Source organism: Halichoerus grypus, chromosome 2 (assembly GCF_964656455.1).
Source record: "Halichoerus grypus chromosome 2, mHalGry1.hap1.1, whole genome shotgun sequence".
NCBI lineage: Eukaryota > Metazoa > Chordata > Mammalia > Carnivora > Phocidae > Halichoerus > Halichoerus grypus.
The window spans coordinates 175497255-175515592 of NC_135713.1; the positions used below are offsets into that span (position 1 = coordinate 175497255).

The following is an 18338-nucleotide window of genomic DNA, read 5'->3' on the forward strand; positions in this document are numbered from 1 at the left end:
ATGTAGTAAGTACATGGGATTATTCTTTACAGAAATTTTGAAAATTAAATAAACTGGGGTGCCTGGGTGGCTCAGTCAGTTAAACGTCTGCCTTGGGCTCAGGTCATAATCTCAGAGTCCTGGGATCGGCCCCCCACATCAGGCTTCCTGCTCTGCGGGGAGTCTCCTTGTCCCTCTCCTTCTGCTTGGGCACTCTCTCTCTCCCTCAGATAAGTAAATAAAATCTTTAAAATAAAATAATATTTAATAAAAAATAAAGATTAAATAAACCATCACTGGAAACTAAAAAGGAATAGAAAAAGACCATAGTATTCTCTTAAACTGAGATATAAAAGTTTTCCCCTAAAGAATGTTGTAAAAGAAAGTTAAAGAAATACCTAAGAATAAAGTGAAAAGAAGTACCTGCTCAGTAAAAATTTCCTGTGTGAAGATAGTCTTCATCCTGCTCAAGGAGCTTGGCTTAATTACAATCTAAAACAACCAAAAAAGTTCTAACAGCATGTAAAAACATATGAAGCACATTTTTCTCTGATAAATGTATTATCTAACAGGACTGTGATATGTAACATTAACGTTCAAATACTCTATTTCAAAAGTAGCTCCTCAAACCCAACATTAAAGTGTGTTTTTCCTCAGACACTGAACCAACATACGAAAGTACTTAGTAAATATTACTATCAGCCTTTCAAGTCAGTGGGAAGAAGTGGATTATTCAATAAATGAAGGTGAAAGAGCTACCTTTCTGGGGAATAAATAAACAAATATATACATACAGATATATATATATACCTGCACACATGATACTATATCCAAAATGAACTCTAAGCGTACTGAAGATTTAAAAGTGGGCGCCTGGGTGGCTCAGTCGTTAGGCGCCTGCCTTCGGCTCAGGTCATGATCCTAGGGTCCTGGGATCGAGCCCCACATCAGGCTCCCTGCTCAGCAGGAAGCCTGCTTCTCCCTCTCCCACTCCCCCTGCTTGTGTTCCCTCTCTCTCTGTGTCTCTCTCTGTCAAATAAATAAAAAAATCTTCAAAAAAAAAAAAAGATTTAAATGTGAAACACGAATCCACAAAAACATTGGAAGAAAATATAGGTAACTGTTTCTTTAAACCTAAAGAAAAACATTGTTTTCATTTAAAAAAAAAATTTTTTTTTTTAAAGTAATCTCTAGGGGTGCCTGGGTGACTCAGTCATTAAGCGTCTGCCTTCGGCTCAGGTCATGATCCCAGGGTCCTGGGATCCAGTCCCGCATCAGGCTCCCTGCTCCGCGGGAAGCCTGCTTCTCTCTCTCCCACTCCCCCTGCTTGTGTTCCCTCTCTCACTGTGTCTCTCTCTGTCAAATAAATAAATAAAATCTTAAAAAAAAAAAAAAGTAATTTCTACGTCCAACATGGGGCTCAAACTCACCACCCTGAGATCCAGAGTCATATGCTCTACCAACTGAGCCAGCCAGGTGCCCCTTTTTTTTTAAGATAAACATTTCTAAGTGTAACAGCAAAGTAGGAACCATAAAGGAAATTCTAAATACATACACACAAAAATAATTTCCACATGGCCAAAAAGACTGAGAGGAATCAACTGCAACATTTGTATACTTCTCACTTTTTTTTTTTTTTAAAGATTATTTATTTGACAGAGAGACACAGGGAGAGAGGGAACACAAGCAGGGGGAGTGGGAGAGGGAGAAGCAGGCTTCCTGCTGAGCAGGGAGCCCGATGCGGGGCTCGATCCCAGGACCCTGGGATCATGACCTGAGCTGAAGGCAGACACTTAACGACTGAGCCACCCAGGCGCCCCTACTTCTCACTTTTAAAGACACTAAGGACTATAATATATGCTGATTTAATAGTAACATTTCAAGGGGTGCCTGGGTGGCTCAGTTGGTTAAGCGGCTGCCTTCAGCTCAGGTCATGATCTCAGTCAGGGTCCTGAGATCGAGCCCAACATCAGGCTCCCTGCTCAGTGGGAAGTCTGCTGCTCCCCCTGTTTATGCTCTCTCGCTCGTGCTCTCTCTCAAATAAATAAATAAAATCTTAAAAAAAAAAAAATAGTAACTTTTCAAGAAAAAAAATCGGGGGGAGGGAATACAACCATATTACATTACAAGTCAACTATAAAATAAAGCCCCATTTCAATATTGGATAAAATGTGTGTCTTGAAATCAATGAAATATGATATATAAGACATAATGGCATATCACTTATATATGAAGAGCCCCTTTGAATCAGTGAGAGGAAAAATAAATCAATAAAAATCCCTATAGGAAAATTAGGACATTGATAAGCCTCTTCACAAAAGAAATGAACCAGCCAAGGGGTGCCTGGATGGCTCAGTCGGTTAAGCGTCTGCCTTTGGCTCAAGTCACGATCTCGGTGTTCTGGGATCAAGCCCCGCAATGGGCTCCCTGCTCAGCGGGGACTCTACTTCTCCCTCTCCCTCTGCTCCTCCCCCTGCTCATGCTCTCTCTGTCTCTCAAATAAATAAATAAATAATCTTAAAAAAAAAAAAACAGCCAAAACTGATTTTTAAAACTACCAAAAAAAAAAAACCCACTATAAACTATAACTAAAAAAGAATAATAATTAAAACTACAGTTTCACTAGTAATGGATGAAATGCAAAATAAGTGAGATCATCTTTCATCAATCAAAACTGTAAAGATTAAAAAGAACGGTAATGCCCAGTGATGGTGAGAGTCCAGTTAATTGGCACTCTCATTCACTGATGAGAACAGTTAAACTGGTATAATCTTGCTTAAAGGTAATGTGGCAATACTCATTAAACACCTTAACATCATTATATTTTTTTTTACTTAGTAACTGCCTTCTAGAACTTTTTCCTAAGGAGCTAATCCAAAAACTGTTTAAAGGAAGCGCCTGCCTGGCTCAGTTGGTAGAGCATGCAACTCTTGATCTCGGGGTCCTGAGTTCAAGGCCTACGTTGGGTGTAGAGATTACTTAAAAAAAAAACAAAAAACAAAAAAAACTGTTTAAAGATAAACATATGTGAGTGCCTCTGTATATATTTACGTAAATAAGGATAACCATCTAAAAGCACCATTCAAAAACTAGAAAATTTACATAGCAAATAAGGCAGGATCCATTAAGAAAGTCATGATTGGTGCATAAGATGGACTACGATACAATCAATGAGAATTATATTGTATTAGAACATTTAATCAGACTCCCTGCTCAGTGCTGAGTCTGCTTCTCCCTCTGCCCCTCACCCTGCTCGTGCTCTCTCTCTCTTGCTCTCTTTCTCAAATAAATAAAAATCTTTAAAGAACATTTATTGAGGAAATGTCATCATATATTAGTTATGTTCTTTAAATATATACAAAATATATATATCAGTGTAAAGAAAGAACAGACAGAAGAATGTTAACAGTAGTATACTTGATATCTTGAACAATGAACAATGAAATAATATTCTTCCTTTCTTTTGTGTTATCCAAGCTTTCTATATTTTGGGTTTTCCCAACTTTCTATATTGAACATCTTTTATTCTTGTAAATAAATGTTTTCATAATATATATTTTTTCTAAGAGCTCCTGATAAAATTTTAAACTATTAAACTAAAATTACTTCAAAATGGAAACAAAACGTACTGTACACTACAAAAAAAACACCCAGCTTAGAACTACCTTCCTTAGAAAGAAAATAAAAGAAAATTACCTTCATCCCCAGAGTGGAACAGACCAAGTCAATGATAGCACTAAGTTGGTTGCTATGAAAGTACATAGCGACCAATAACAACATCTCCCCAAAAGAAGCAGAGACACCAGAAGTACTGTTGAAACAAAAAAGAAAATATGAATTTCCAAAGAGAGGATAAGAAACACTAACTGCAACAAATTAAGTCATCTTACCTTTCAAAATAAGCTTCTTCTTTTATCATCCAACTTAGCCACACTACCATTAGCTGCTCCTGTTCAGGTGTACTATATAAAACATACAAGAAAGTCACTGGCTTAAACCAGATATACTACCATAAGAATGAGAAAACATTCTGGAATTATTTTTAGCAGAAATTATTTTTTCCTTCCTATTTTGAAATATCAATTCAAATTAATTGCTTGTTGAAGTGGCCATTAACTGTCATTGAAATATGAAGTAGTTCCAGAGATGAAGAATAAGGGCCTTTTGCTTTTCTTTATGAATGTGAACAGTCAAACCCTCTCAAAGACTTAATTACTGCATTTGCAAGTTGGAGAGAGTGAAATTCCTCTCATTTTTTAGAAAAGCAAAGACCTTCTGGAATTAAAATGGTAGAAGAACTGTATTAACAGTTAATATTTCATATGGAAAAAATCTAGAGTTAAAGCAGTCATCAAGAAGTCACAAAACTGGGGCGCCTAGGTGGCTCAGTCATTAAGCATCTGCCTTCGGCTCAGGTCATGACCCCAGGATCCTGGGATCCAGCCCCGCATCGGGCTCCCTGCTCAGCGGGAAGCCTGCTTCTCCCTCTCCCACTCCCCCTGCTCATGTTCCCTCTCTCGCTGTGTCTCTGTCAAATAAATAAATAAAATCTTTTAAAAAATTTTTAAAAAAAGAAGTCACAAACTGAGTAGTAGAGCAGTTCCAAGGAAAATAAAATTTTTTTTTAATTTTTTTAAGTTTTTTTTTATTTAATCATTTGAGACAGAGAGATACAGAGAGAGAGAGAAAGAGAGAGCATGAGCAGGGGGAGTTGCAGAGGGAGAGGGAGAAGCAGGCTCTCTGCTGAGAAAGGAGCCGGATGTGGGACTTGATCCCAGGACCCTGGGATCATGACCTGAGCCAAAGGCAGAGGCTTAACCATCTGAGCCACCCAGGCGCCCAAGGAAAATAAAATTTAATTTACAGAAACTTTTTTTTAAGATTTTTTTTTTTTTTTAATTTATTTGACAGAGAGAGACACAGTGGGAGGGGGAACCCAAGTAGGGGGAGTGGGAGAGGGAGAAGTAGGCTTCCCCCTGAGCAGGGAGCCCGATGCGGGGCTTGATCCCAGGACCCTGGGATCATGACCTGAGCCGAAGGCAGATGCTTAACAACTGAGCCACCAAGGAGCCCCTTACAGAAACATTTTGAGCAGAACTCAAAATTATAGAGAAATAAGTGATCACTATTCAAAGAAAAAGAAAAAAGAGCTATGGGTTCATGAGACATAAAAAATGATTATAAAAACATACCAACAATGTTTTTAAAGGGAATTCCTAGACTTACATTAAAAGGTACAAGTCAACTTTGACTTGTGAAAATAATTTTGATTTTCTTCCACTTCATCGCAGTGTAAATGGGTAAAACAAAAAGCAACTGAAAAGCCTGCTATCCCATGCTAAGAAAATTTAAACGGTCATTCTCAACTATAGCTAAACCATTCCACTAATAAAAGACAGCATTACATAGTAGAAAGATAACAGCCTTTAGAGCATGGCAGAGCTCAGGAGGAATCCTAACTCTATTAATTACTGGTAATGTGATCTCAAACAAGAAATTTAAATGATCCTTCTAAACTTTAACTCTCCTATCCAAAAATACAGATAGAAATACCCACCTTCTAGAAGTAATAAAGATTAGAGATAATGTTTAGCAATTACTTCAGGTAAAGAGAAAGGAAAGCACTTGATTCTATTACCTAATTTCACACCCTCCTAAAACTCCAAACTACATTAAAGGGATTTTCCTAAAAGGCATAAATGCATAAGATGATACTGAGGGACGACAACACAAACTACTGGAAGCGAGAGCACATTTTGAAGAGTGGTAACTAACTCAGCAGACTCAAGAAAGCAGAATACTAAACTAACATGAGGGAAAAGCCAATCCACTTTATACCACAGAATCCCCAAAGAGCTCAGGAACTGACAGCTCCAGGCATTTCTGGGAGGGAGAGTGAAAACAGACTAAATTAAAAAGATCAACAGTCTATATAGGTAGTAGATCTCCAGATCACCTCCTCCATTCGACACAATTAGATGAATCCCCATCCCCCAGCAGAGAGAATACTGGAGATTTGTGCTCTGGAGATGCTGAAAGAGGATGTCTCTGAACTGAGGATCAACCAGGGATATCTGGGACACCATTCTAAAAGTAGAATTAAGTGAATGATTATACTGCTGGTTTAGATCTCCTAGCCCTTAACCCTCACTTTTAACTTTGCTTATGGGTTTCTTCTCAGGTCTTTACTCTCCAGGCAAGACAAAAGTCTTCTCTAAGAATCTGATAAGCCCAAGAGTTTCTGAAAGAGCCACCTATGCATTAAAAGATTCAATCTGCTTTTTAGTTCCTTACTCTTTTTTTTTAAGATTTATTTATTTATTTGAGAGAGAGAGAGAGAGAGAGAAAGCACACAGGAATGGGGGGGTGGGGCAGGGGGAAAGAATCTCAAGCTGACTCCCTGCTGAGTGCAGAGCCCGATGTGAGGCTGGATCTCACAACCCTGAGATCATGACCTGAGCCGAAATCAAGACACTCAACTGCCTGAGCCACCAAGGCACCCCTCCTACTCTTAAATATAAACAATCAAGAATGATCAAAGCCCTGAAAAAAAGTTTCTAACTTGAAAAATAGAGACCAAAAAAAGCAGGAAAAAAAAAAACTTAGAGAAAACCAACTAATAAAGCTTCTTCAGTCATCATGATTAATATCAGAAAAATCATGCCACCTTGAAGCAACAGCTACCATACAGAAGAAATAACCAGAAAACAAAAAAGAGCTCTTAGATATCAGCAGTGACAGAGGATTAGAAGTTGAAAACAAATCCTCGAAGGTAGAATGAGCAGTATCTTTTCAGTGATAAAAATGTTCTAAAATCAGATTGTGGTAATGGTTGTACAACTTTGTAAATCCACTTAAAACTATTGAATTGTACATTTTAAAATGGGCAAATTTTATGGTATGTAAATGGTCTCTCAACTAAGCTGTTTCTTAAAAAGCAGACCAAGACAAAGATAAGGAAAACAGGAAAGGGTAAGAAAATAAGATAATCATTTCAGAAAGTCCAATATCCAAATAAGAGATGGTTTCGGAAAGATAAAAAACCCATGTGGAACATAACCAACAAATGAGTTTAAGAAAATTTCCTAGAACTGAAGGACATGAGTTCCCAGGTTGAAACGGTTTACTAAATACCTAGGACAATAGATAAAAGCAGGCATATCATCCAAAAATTTCAAAACCCAAGGGACAAAATGCTAATCCTACATGTCTCCATATTAAAAAAAAAAACAGGCTACACAAAAAACCAAGAATCAGAATGTCATCAGACTTCTCAACAGCAACACTGGAAGTCAGAAGACAATGCAGCAAGACTTTCAGAATTCTCAAAGGAAATTATTTTCAACTTCCAATTCTAAACCCTATGAAACTCAATCAAGTGCCAAAGCAGAATAAAGACATTTTCAGAAACAGCCAGTCTCAAAAAAGTTGACCTCCCACATACTCATGCTAAAAAAGCAACATGAGAAAGCAATTAAAAAAGGAAATATGTTGGGGTGCCTGGCCAGCTCAGTCAGTAGAGCATGCAACTCTTGATCTTGGGATTGTAGGTTCAAGCCCCACGTTGGGTGTACAGATTACTTTAAAAAATAAAATCCTGGGGCACCCCGGTGGCTCAGCTGGTTTAGCATCTGCCTTTGGCTCAGGTCATGGTCCCAGGGTTCTGGGATTGAGTCCCATTCTCCCTCTCCCTCTGCTGCTCTCCCTGCTTGTGCTCTCTTACTCTCACTCTCTCTCAATTAAATAAATAAATAAAAATAAAATCTTAAAAAAAATATATATATATATGAGAGGCAGGAAGCAGGAGATCCAACAAAGGAGACATGAAGCAAGTCCTGAAAATAATAGTGAAGAGCAATTCCAGGATGAGAGCTGTATACCAGATGCAGACATAACTAGTTCAGAGAATCAGGAGAGACTTCCTTAAGAAAATGAAATTGACAGAATAAAGAGTCTGGGGGTGCCTGGGTGGCTCAGTCGTTAAGCATCTGCCTTCGGCTCAGGTCATGATCCCAGGGTCCTGGGATCCAGCCCCGCATCGGGCTCCCTGATCGGCGGGAACCCTGCTTCTCCCTCTCCCACTCCCACTGCTTGTGTTCCCTCTCTCGCTTTGTCTCTCTCTGTCAAATAAATAAAAAAAACCTTAAAAAAAAAAGAATAAGGAGCCTGAATATCTTGAGAGGAGGTTCAGATTGGCAGAGCTTGAAGTTGCATTAACATAAGTACATAGAACAAAGAGCAAATGAAAAACAAACAAACAAAACACAGGATAATTATTAAGACTAAAAACAAGTTTTGCAGAAGAAAAGTTATCATCTACTATGTGGCTGAGCCCCCAGTAGAGACAATATGAACAATTATATATTTGTCAAAGCAAACTTGCAATATAACCGTACTGGGACAATGGGAAGATGGGAAGGATATGTAGATACTCTGGGGGGAAGACAAGAAGGAGACAACTAATTCCTCATCTTTCATTGTAGGAAATCAACGATTACTCCTAAAATTGAAAAATCAAAAATATAGCAAATACGAACATGTTATTTAAAGATGTGGAAATAAAAACCAAAAGAATCAGCTAAAAGAACTGAAGAAAGTTGAAAGAAGTCCCTTGAGGGAAGGGAAACAGGACGGAAGGGAATAGGGACTGCTATTTGCATTACCAAATCTTGAAGAACTAGAATGACTCCTTCAACTGGCATACAGCAGATGCTACTGAGACCATTTACTAAAAGATAACACCACCAGGTGCCTGGGTGGCTCAGTCGTTAAGCGTCTGCCTTCGGCTCAGGTCATGATCCCAGGGCCCTGGGATGGAGTCCCCCATCGGGCTCCCTGCTCGGCGGGAGGCCTGCTTCTCCCTCTCCCACTCCCCCTGCTTGTGTTCCTGCTCTCGCTATCTCTCTCTTTGTCAAATAAATAAATAAAATCTTTAAAAAAAAAAAAAGTTAGTATAGATGTTGTTAAAAAAAGAAAAAGATAATACCACCTTCCATTCCTAGACCAATTTTTCTAGTAAGCTCCCAATTAATGCTATACGTGCATTTCAATAAATAAACAAAAGCAGACCTTCAGAAAACAGAGCAACCTATATAGGAAGGTACCTGACAAGTGTAGAAAAGGCCAGCAGCATACAAAAGGAAAGCGAAACGAAGCGAACTCCAGCTGGTGTAGCAGGAGGGCGGCTTGTCATCAACTGCAGCAATTGCTCAGCTTCTTCCTCAGTTGGTCTAAAAAAGGGATATATTATTAGGCTTTACTTTTGTTAGTTGAGAGAGGAAGGGAGAAAAAGGAACTTCCCAAGAGTTTAACTTTTCAGATATAAATTCTGAGCTTTATAATGATACCTTCCTATTTATAAAATCTTTAACATCTTAAATCATTAAAAGCAGAACTGTTGAGCTTACAACAACGGTTTTTCCTCAGACACAAATACACACAATCCTCACTTGGCACAGTAGTGTGGGACCATAAAAATAACCATGCAAGCTGAAACTATGCATCTTGATTGAAATAACCAATGGGGAAAGTTAAATGTTCATGACCTTTAAAATTTGCCAAAACGTCAAAAGCTTTTGTCAGTCATAATGCATAGGGAAGTGAAAAAAAAAGCAAGCATTTTTTTTACTAGTTTCTTTTTTTTAATTTTTTATTGTTATGTTAATCACCATACATTACATCATTAATTTTTGATGTAGTGTTCCATGATTCATTGTTTGTGCATAACACCCAGTGCTCCATGCAGAATGTGCCCTCTTTAATACCCATCACCAGGCTAACCCATCCTCCCAGCCCCCTCCCCTCTAGAACCCTCAGTTTGTTTTTCAGAGTCCATCGTCTCTCATGGTTCGTCTCCCCCTCCAATTTCCCCCCCTTCATTCTTCCCCTCCTGCTATCTTCTTCTTTAAAAAAGCAAATATTTATATAGTGCTCTATAGTTGAAAATATTACAAACACTGGGAATTAAAGTGTTTTCTTTGTAAAAAAAAATTTATCAAGAATAGTTTGAAAAGCCCTTGCTTTGTTCTCATTGTATATCTTATAATGTGGAGTGAACCTCTTTCTTACACCTTGATGAACTGTCATCTCCCTTTCTAAGTTCAGATCTAATTCCAACATTTTATCCTTTGTTATGTTCAGTCATGAAATATCTACGAGTTCCTTTAATGTGAAGATTTTTGCCAGAATCACCTCCTCTGGGACTTCATCCTTTTTTCCACAATGACTTTCCTCAATCATGTTGACAAGGGCACCTTCACTAAGTTCTTCTGCTACGTATCTAGGGTTTCTCAAATGGCAGCTGCGACATTGTCATGATCAGCTATTCCATTTATGTTTGGTTCAAACGCCACTTCCAGTCTTCCCACCTTCATTTCTTTGCTACACATTCATCTTTCTTGGCCAATTCCTTCTTTCAATTATTTTTGTCAAGTGACACATGGGTCTATCACTGAGACAAGGCAACAGTACAACTCTGCACTTTCCTGTCTGTTCACCAACTGAGTAATAGATTCGCAGTGACTGGTCCCCAACAACTTTAAAAGAAATGAGGTGCATCTGCTATTCACAGAGTGTCTTGTGGCTTGAAGAGCTCTGGGCAAAATTTGTATTTCATACAATCATTTGGTCAATGTATCATGGTAACTGATACATTAGCTGTTGAGGGAAGAGTGTTATTTAACTAAGCCAAGGCTAAGCTGAGGTTAGTGAAATTCAGAGACATGCAAAGTGAGGACCGTATGTATAACGGTTGAGGACATTATTCAAAAGGATGTAGTGCAGTGACTCCATAAGAAACCCTGTGCTTAATAATCACTACATATCAATTTTAAATAATCTGTGATCTCAGTTGTGAAAGGAAACAGAAGAGATTTACTTCAACTAGCTGCATGGGCTCAATAAAGTATCACTCACAGATCATTCACTCTAGTCATGTCAAGCCGTGGTAAAGTCACAGGTTTTCTTAAACTGCTCTGGCCCCTCCCATACTCACATAATTCTATTTACAATCTGACAAAAATAGATGGATACATCCCACCTGGGAACGTTTCTGCCTTAGGACTTTATTCTTAATATAGGCCAGCCCACTGCCTAAACCCAACAGACAACCCAAATCCTCAGAATAAAAGGCCTTTGGCTCACTTTCTTGGGATTAGAAACAAGAAAGTAAAATGATAAAAAGGTAAAATATCAAATTATTGAATACTTGAGTCCAGCGATCCCCATCAAAGCACAGTACAGACGTAAGAGTGCACTGGCTTTCACAACATGCTCTTCTTTCAGCCCCGAATACACAGACACATTGGGCTCCATCTCCACATCAGCTTCCTCCACAATGCGGGTACTTCTTACTGTGGGAAGAATGCCCATCAACTCCAGAAGAAGCTGCCTTCTCATTTGCCAAAGGACAGAACTACTGGTCTCTCTTTTTCTCTGTAAAAAATATGGACCACAAAAGGAAGGAAGCATGGAGCACTTAAGGATGCTCAAACGAAACTCCCCCGTTAAACATTTAAAACTGACCCATTTGAAGAGGCTGTCAGAACTGCAGAATCTCATTTTAACTAAATGAGCAAACTCAAAATTCACTGATTCCTTTGAAGAATACTCTACTCACCTTAATCTGGATTGGCTGGCCAGAAAACACTAAATTAATGACAATTTGAACTGTGAACTATCATTTAAATGGTTAAACATTAAACTTTCAAATACATAATGACTAAAGGAGTCATCTCTGATACAGTAGAAAGTGCTCAGATTTTGGAGACAGAACATCTTGGGTTTAAACAATAACTTAGCCATTGATTATGTACGTTACCTCTCTGAACCCCACTTTCCTTAATGACAAGGAAGTATTTTATTAATAATATTTAACTCCCAAGGGTGTTGTAATTAGTTCACAAATCTATCCATCACCCTCACAGTTCTTCAGGCAAGGATCACGTCCGGTCATCTATTACCTGGCAGGGTCTACCACTGTGCCTTACATACAGCAAGCACTCAGTATGTTTTATACAGATGAATGAACAAAAAAAATACGTATGAAAGCAGTTCTAAACTGTAAAAAACCAGGCAAACACTAGTCATTTTTAGAATGTTTCTAAGTAAAATATGATGTCTGCATTTTTAATAGCATTAGGTATAAATAAGAGAAATTTACTCACACAAAGGACAATACAAACAAGATGAACATACCAAAGTGCTTAACACAGTGCCTGACATATACAAAGCATACAATAAATGTTCAGTTCCCTTAAAAAGCAAAGCTTAAATTAGTTCTCAAAAAAAAAAAAATTAGTTCTCAAATGGGCTAGAAATAAAGTAGAATTTGGATATAGAAAAGTATGGTGAGCCAGTAGAATAAAAAATGACTGGAGGACCAGGCAGTACTGTCTAATTCACTGATTTCAACAAGATAAAAATCATTCTGCACAGAGTCCTTCATACGAACTCTACTTACAGAGTTACCATGAAATGTTCTTTTTTTTTTTTTAAAGATTTTATTTATTTTGAGAGAGAGACAGAGGGACAGAGGGAGACGGAGAAGTGGACACCCTGCTAAGCTGGGAGTCCAATGCGGGGCTCGATCCTAGGACCCTGAGATCATGACCTGAGCCAAAGGCAGATGCTTAACTGACTGAGCCACCCAGGTGCTCCACCACGAAATGTTCTTTGAAAAAGTAAAATATTTTATAACTTAAAAACTGTTGCAAAATGTAATACATATTCATCAATAGATGAATAAACAAATAGTATTTGTATATACATACAATGGAATAATATTCAGCCTTGAAAAAGAAAGAAATTCTGATATATGCTACAACATGCATGGACTTTGAAAACATTATGATAGGGTGCCTGGGTGGCTCAGTCGGTTAAGCGTCTGCCCTCAGCTCAGGTCATGATCCCAGGGTCCTGGGATCGAGCCCCGCATGGGGCTCCCTGCTCTGCGGGGAAGCATGCTTCTCCCTCTCCCACTCCCCCTGCTTGTGTTCCCTTTCTCACTGTGTCTCTCTCTGTCAAATAAATAAATAAAACTTAAAAAAAAAAAAATGAAAACATTATGATAACTAAAACAAGTCAAACTTCAAAAGAGAAATACTGTGTGATTCCACTTATATGAGGTACCTAGAACAGTCAAATTCATAGAGATAGAAAGTAGAAAAAAGTTACCAGGGCCTGGAAGGAAGGAGGAATGCGGAATTATTATTTAATGGATACAGAGTTTCTGTTTGAGATGATGAAAAAGTTCTGAAAATGAACAGTGATGATGGTTGCAAAATACTGTGAATGCCACTGAACTATACACTAAAAAGGATTAAAACAGTAAATTTCATGTCATGTGTATTTTACCACAATAAAAAATATATATTAAAATTACAGACTATAATAACTTATTTTGATGACAAATCTAACCCAGAACCCTAGAGATTCCCAAAACTCTTTCAGAGGGTCCAGAGGTCAAAAACATTTCCTTAGGGCGCCTGGGTGGCTCAGTTGGTTAAGTGACTGCCTTCGGCTCAGGTCATGATCCTGGAGTCCCGGGATCGAGTCCCGCATCGGGCTCCCTGCTCGGCAGGGAGTCTGCTTCTCCCTCTCCCACTCCCCCCTCTTGTGCTCTCTCTCTCTCTCACTCTCTCTCTCAAATAAATAAATAAAAAAAAAAACAAAAAACAAAAAAAAACATTTCCTTAAACATTATTGGCCGCTTCTATTCTCATTTTCTCACAAGCGTACAATATAGCTTTCCAAAGGTTCTATTAAGCCAGACATTAAAGAGATTTGCAAGAATGTAAAACAATACTACTCTTCTCACTAAATTTTTGGAAAATATGGTTATTTTTCATTAAAAATATGTTCATATTTAATACAGTTATTATTATTTTTAAATGAATTAAGTAGAGGTGCCTGGGTGGTTCAGTTGGTTAAGTGTCTGCCTTTGGCTCAGGTCATGATCCCGGAGTCCTGGGGTCGAGCCCCACATCGGGCTCCCTGCTCAGCAGAGAGTCTGCTTCTCCCTCTCCCTCCTCCCTGCTCCTTCTCATTCTCTCTCTCTTTCAAATAAATAAATAAAATCTTTAAAAATAAAAAAATAAAAGTAAATGAATTAAGTAAATATTTCAAAGTTTTCAACTTTCTTTTTTTTTTTTTTAAGATTTTTATTTATTTATTTGACAGAGACACAGTGAGAGAGGGAACACAAGCAGGGGGAGTGGGAGAGGGAGAAGCAGGCTTCCCGCCAAGCAGGGAGCCCCATGTGGGGCTTGATCCCAGGACCCTGGGACCATGACCCGAGCTGAAGGCAGATGCCTAATGACTGAGCCACCCAGGCGCCCTCAGTTTTCTTTTCTAATATGTCAAATATCAACAGATAAAAGCATATAAACAAAAGCTCTTTAGTAACCCCCAGGATTTAAAAAGTCAGGAGTTCCTGAGACTAAAATATTGAGAACAACTGGTCTAATGACATCATTCTAGAAGTGTTTCTTTGTCTTTTACTAGTTGCCAAAATATCCTGATTCTTAGCCTATAAGATCTTTAAACCCTCACCTGCTGTCCATTTCGGATAAAAGTTCCAAACCAAGTCCGGACTTTCGCATTTGTTCCAAGAAGCAAACCGCTAACAAAACAAACCAAGTCACTCACTCCATCTTCAGTAGCTTCATTTTTAGTATGATCCAACGTCAAAGCCACTCCAAGCCCTGGCAAGTGACATTCTTCCACCTAACACAGCAAAGAAAACAAACTGAACTGAGAATCATAAGGAAAAGGGCCAAGACACTTCAGTGTTTAGATGCTTTAAAGCTTCTAAAGTTTAGAAGAAGACATATCCCAAAACATAAAAACCCAGAAAGGACAGTAATAATATATCCAGTATATAATTATAATTCCAAATTGCTGCAAGATTCTAAAACCACCTTGGGAAAGTTTCTGATCATAATACAAAGGCTTTTGTCTCATAAAAATAATAAGATCTCCTACCACCATCCCTCGAACTTTGAGGGCCTGAGAAGGATTCATTTTACATAAGAAGCGTAGTGCATCTGTCCTGCGCCTTCCTCCAAGACTTTCTTCATCTTGTCGTTCTCCATTTTTTATCAGACCCCTGCAAACTGAACATTTAATAGCCACTATTACTTTAAGCTTTCAAGTAAGATGTTAGAAACAATTTCTTCACCTTTGAATTAATCATTTATGTGGAATAGACACTATAGAAGAAAATGATCAGGGAATTTGAAAGCACAGCAATAGAAACTGGTTAAAATAAAGCACAGAATGAAAAGAGACTTAAAAAATGAACAGTGACCTGTGGGGCAATATCAAGTAGTCAAATATAATTACAGTCTCAAAGAAAAAGAAAATGGAAGACAAAAATATATTTGAAGAAATTTTTTTTCAAATTTGATGAAAACTATAATCACAGAAGCTCAAGCAGGATAAATACAAAGAAAATCATATCGAGACCCATCATAATCAAATTTCTGAAAATCAGTGGAAAAGAGAAAATCTTAAAAGTAGCCAGAAAGAAAAAGTAAATAAAAGCAGCCAGAGAAAAAAACAAACATTATACACAAAGGAACAGAAATCAAAACCACCGCAGACAACAGAATGACATCTTTAAAGAGCTTAAAGAAAATGTCAACCTAAAATTTTATACCCAGTGAAAAATATCTTTGAAGAATGAAGACAAAATCAGGTTTGTTTGTTTGTTTTGTTTTGTTTTCAGATTAAAAAAAAACTGGAAAGCAGCACCTGGCTGGCTCAATCAGTAAAGCATGTGACTCTCAATTTCCAGGTTAGGTTCGAGCCCCTCATTGGGTGTAGAGATTACTTAAAAATAAAATCTTTTAAAAAATAAAAATAAATAAAATTTTAAAAGCTGGAAAAATCTGTTGCCAACAAACCTGAACTGCAAGACATGTTAAAGGGAAATTATACCAGATGGAAATGTGGAGCTACAAAAAGGAATGAAGTGGGGCACTTGGGTGGCTCAGTCTATGAAGCGTCAGACCTGATTTTGGCTCAGTTCATGATCTCAGGGTCATGACACTGAGCCCCATGTCAGGTTCCTCGTTGAGCGCTGAGGCTGCTTAGGATTCTCTCTCTCCCTCTCCCTCTGCCCTTTTCCCCTCACTCACACTCTCACTCTAAAATAAAATTTTATACATATATATATATATATATATATATATAATTAACCGTTTAAAGCAAAAGTAGTAACAATGTATTCTGAGTCTTGTAACACATGTTGAAGTAAAAATCTATGACAACAGTAGCATAAAGGACAGGAGGGGGAAATAGAAGTATATTATATTATATGTAAAGAGGTAGAAAATCATTGAAAGTAGACTGCCATAAATTAAAGATGCATACTTTATTTTTTTTTTGTTTATTTATTTTTTCTTAAGTAGGCTCCATATCCAGCATGGAGCTTAACACAAGGCTTAAACTCATGACCCTGAGATCAAGACCTGAACTGAGGTCAAGAGTCGGTTGCTTGGGGCACCTGGGTGGCTCAGTCAATTGAGTGACCGGCTCTTGATTTCAGCTCAGGCATGATCTCAGGGTTGTGGGATCAAGCCCCACCTTGGGCTCCACACTCAGCTCAGAGTCTGCTTGTCCCTCTCCCTCTGTTCCTCTCCCCACTCACACTCTCTCTCTCAAATAAATAATCTTAAAAAAAAAAAAAAAGGTCGGACACTTAACTGACTGAGCCACCCAGGTGCCCCAAAGATGCAGACTTTAAACCTGACAACAACAAATGAAGAAATAAAAATGAAAAGAAAAAAATTAAGCAAAGACGTATAGCTAATATGACAATAGTGGAGATAAAATGGAATCCTAAAAATTTCAATCCAAATGAAGAAAGGAAAAGGAAACAAACAGAAAACAAATAGCAATATGATACACTTAAATCCAACCACCACAATAATCACATTAAATGGTCTATGTAAATGGCCTAAACTCTCCAGTTAAAAAGCAGAGACCATAACTATTTTTTTAAAAAAACAAGATTCAACTATACTTGTCTACAAGAAACCCACCTTAAAGATACAGACTTTTCAAAAAGATGGATATATACCATGCAAACAAGTAAGCTGCTACAGCTGTATTAATAAAGCAGACTTCAAAAGAAGGTATATTACCAGGGATAAAGAAGGACATATCATAATGAAAAAGAAAAAGGCTCAACTCATCATAAAGATATAACAATCCTAAAGGTACATGGACCCAAACACAGCTTCAAAATTAATGAAGCAAAAACTGACAAAATGAAAGGAGATTTTGTTTGGAGGAAACTGTTTGGAGACATCAGCACTCCTCTCTCAGTAACTGACAGAACACATAGACAGAAAATCAGCACTAGCACAGTTTTTACAAAAGACTTTTATATATCTTGTGATATTCAATAAATCTCTTAGAAATGTAAGGGAGATGTTATTATTAATATCTCATTTTATAGATGATAAGTATCTTGATGATTACCCAAAAAATGAGTGACAAAACGAGAAATTATGACTGCCACATCCAGTATTTTTTTCCTCTTTGGCTCCCAATTCACAACCTTGCTCAAAAATGTTTTTATTTTTGTATCACACAGACCCAAACAACAATCTCCAATCAGTAGGAGTTTGAAATAGAGGTGAAATTTCAGTTGATTTTTCTCAATTTCAACTTTTCTGCAAACTGACAGCAATAAGGCTAAAACACAAAGGGTTTGATTGCTGCTATTTCTGATTACATGTTATCTTGCACTGCACTCTGGATGTTTCACAGATATATGTCTTCTTCCCTTTGCTCCATGAGCATAGGATTATAGCTTCTAGTTCTTTAGTATTTTTACTGTCCTATTATAGCAATGGTGTCTAGTGACAAAAAAATTTTCTTGCACACTCACCGTACTTAAATTTGTAATCTCAAAACAATTTTGAAATCTTCTCAACGTTTCTACAATGAATACTCACTAATAAACTTTCCAAAGATAAAATCTCAAATGAAAGCACATAAATATTTCTTCTTAGCTCAAAAAGCAGGTCCTGTATCTGCCCAAAAAAATCTCTTCAATATCCTATTTTAAAATAATATTTACCTTCATTAAAACTATCAGGAACATTGGCCACCAACAGACATAAGAACCAGGCACCATTTCTAACATGTAGCAAGGCTTCAGCTACATCCACTATAGGAAGCAGGGAAGGGAGCTCTACAAGAAAACAAAGTCAGTGTTACTATTAAGGGGTGATAGTTCATTGTATTATACATAAGCATTTTTGACATTTCACAGATGTCATTTAAAACCAATTAATGGTCTAGAGCTGAATTGTCCAGTAGGATAGCCACCAGCCACATGAGGCTAT

The 18338-nt window shown here is 37.7% G+C and overlaps 1 protein-coding gene across 4 annotated transcripts in view; it reads right to left on the bottom strand.

The window, feature by feature from the left end:
* INTS2 (integrator complex subunit 2) overlaps positions 1 to 18338 on the bottom strand; it is a 55645-nt gene that overhangs the window by 31429 nt on the left and 5878 nt on the right. For all 4 annotated transcript variants that reach the window (XM_036081776.2, XM_036081777.2, XM_078064232.1 and 1 more), the window contains 8 exons: positions 18071 to 18184; positions 14962 to 15092; positions 14530 to 14703; positions 11186 to 11412; positions 9084 to 9209; positions 3870 to 3941; positions 3676 to 3790; positions 403 to 471 (listed from right to left, as the gene is read on the bottom strand). In XM_036081776.2, the coding sequence (XP_035937669.1) occupies positions 403 to 471; positions 3676 to 3790; positions 3870 to 3941; positions 9084 to 9209; positions 11186 to 11412; positions 14530 to 14703; positions 14962 to 15092; positions 18071 to 18184 (1028 nt within the window). The remainder of the gene's footprint in view (positions 1 to 402; positions 472 to 3675; positions 3791 to 3869; positions 3942 to 9083; positions 9210 to 11185; positions 11413 to 14529; positions 14704 to 14961; positions 15093 to 18070; positions 18185 to 18338) is intronic.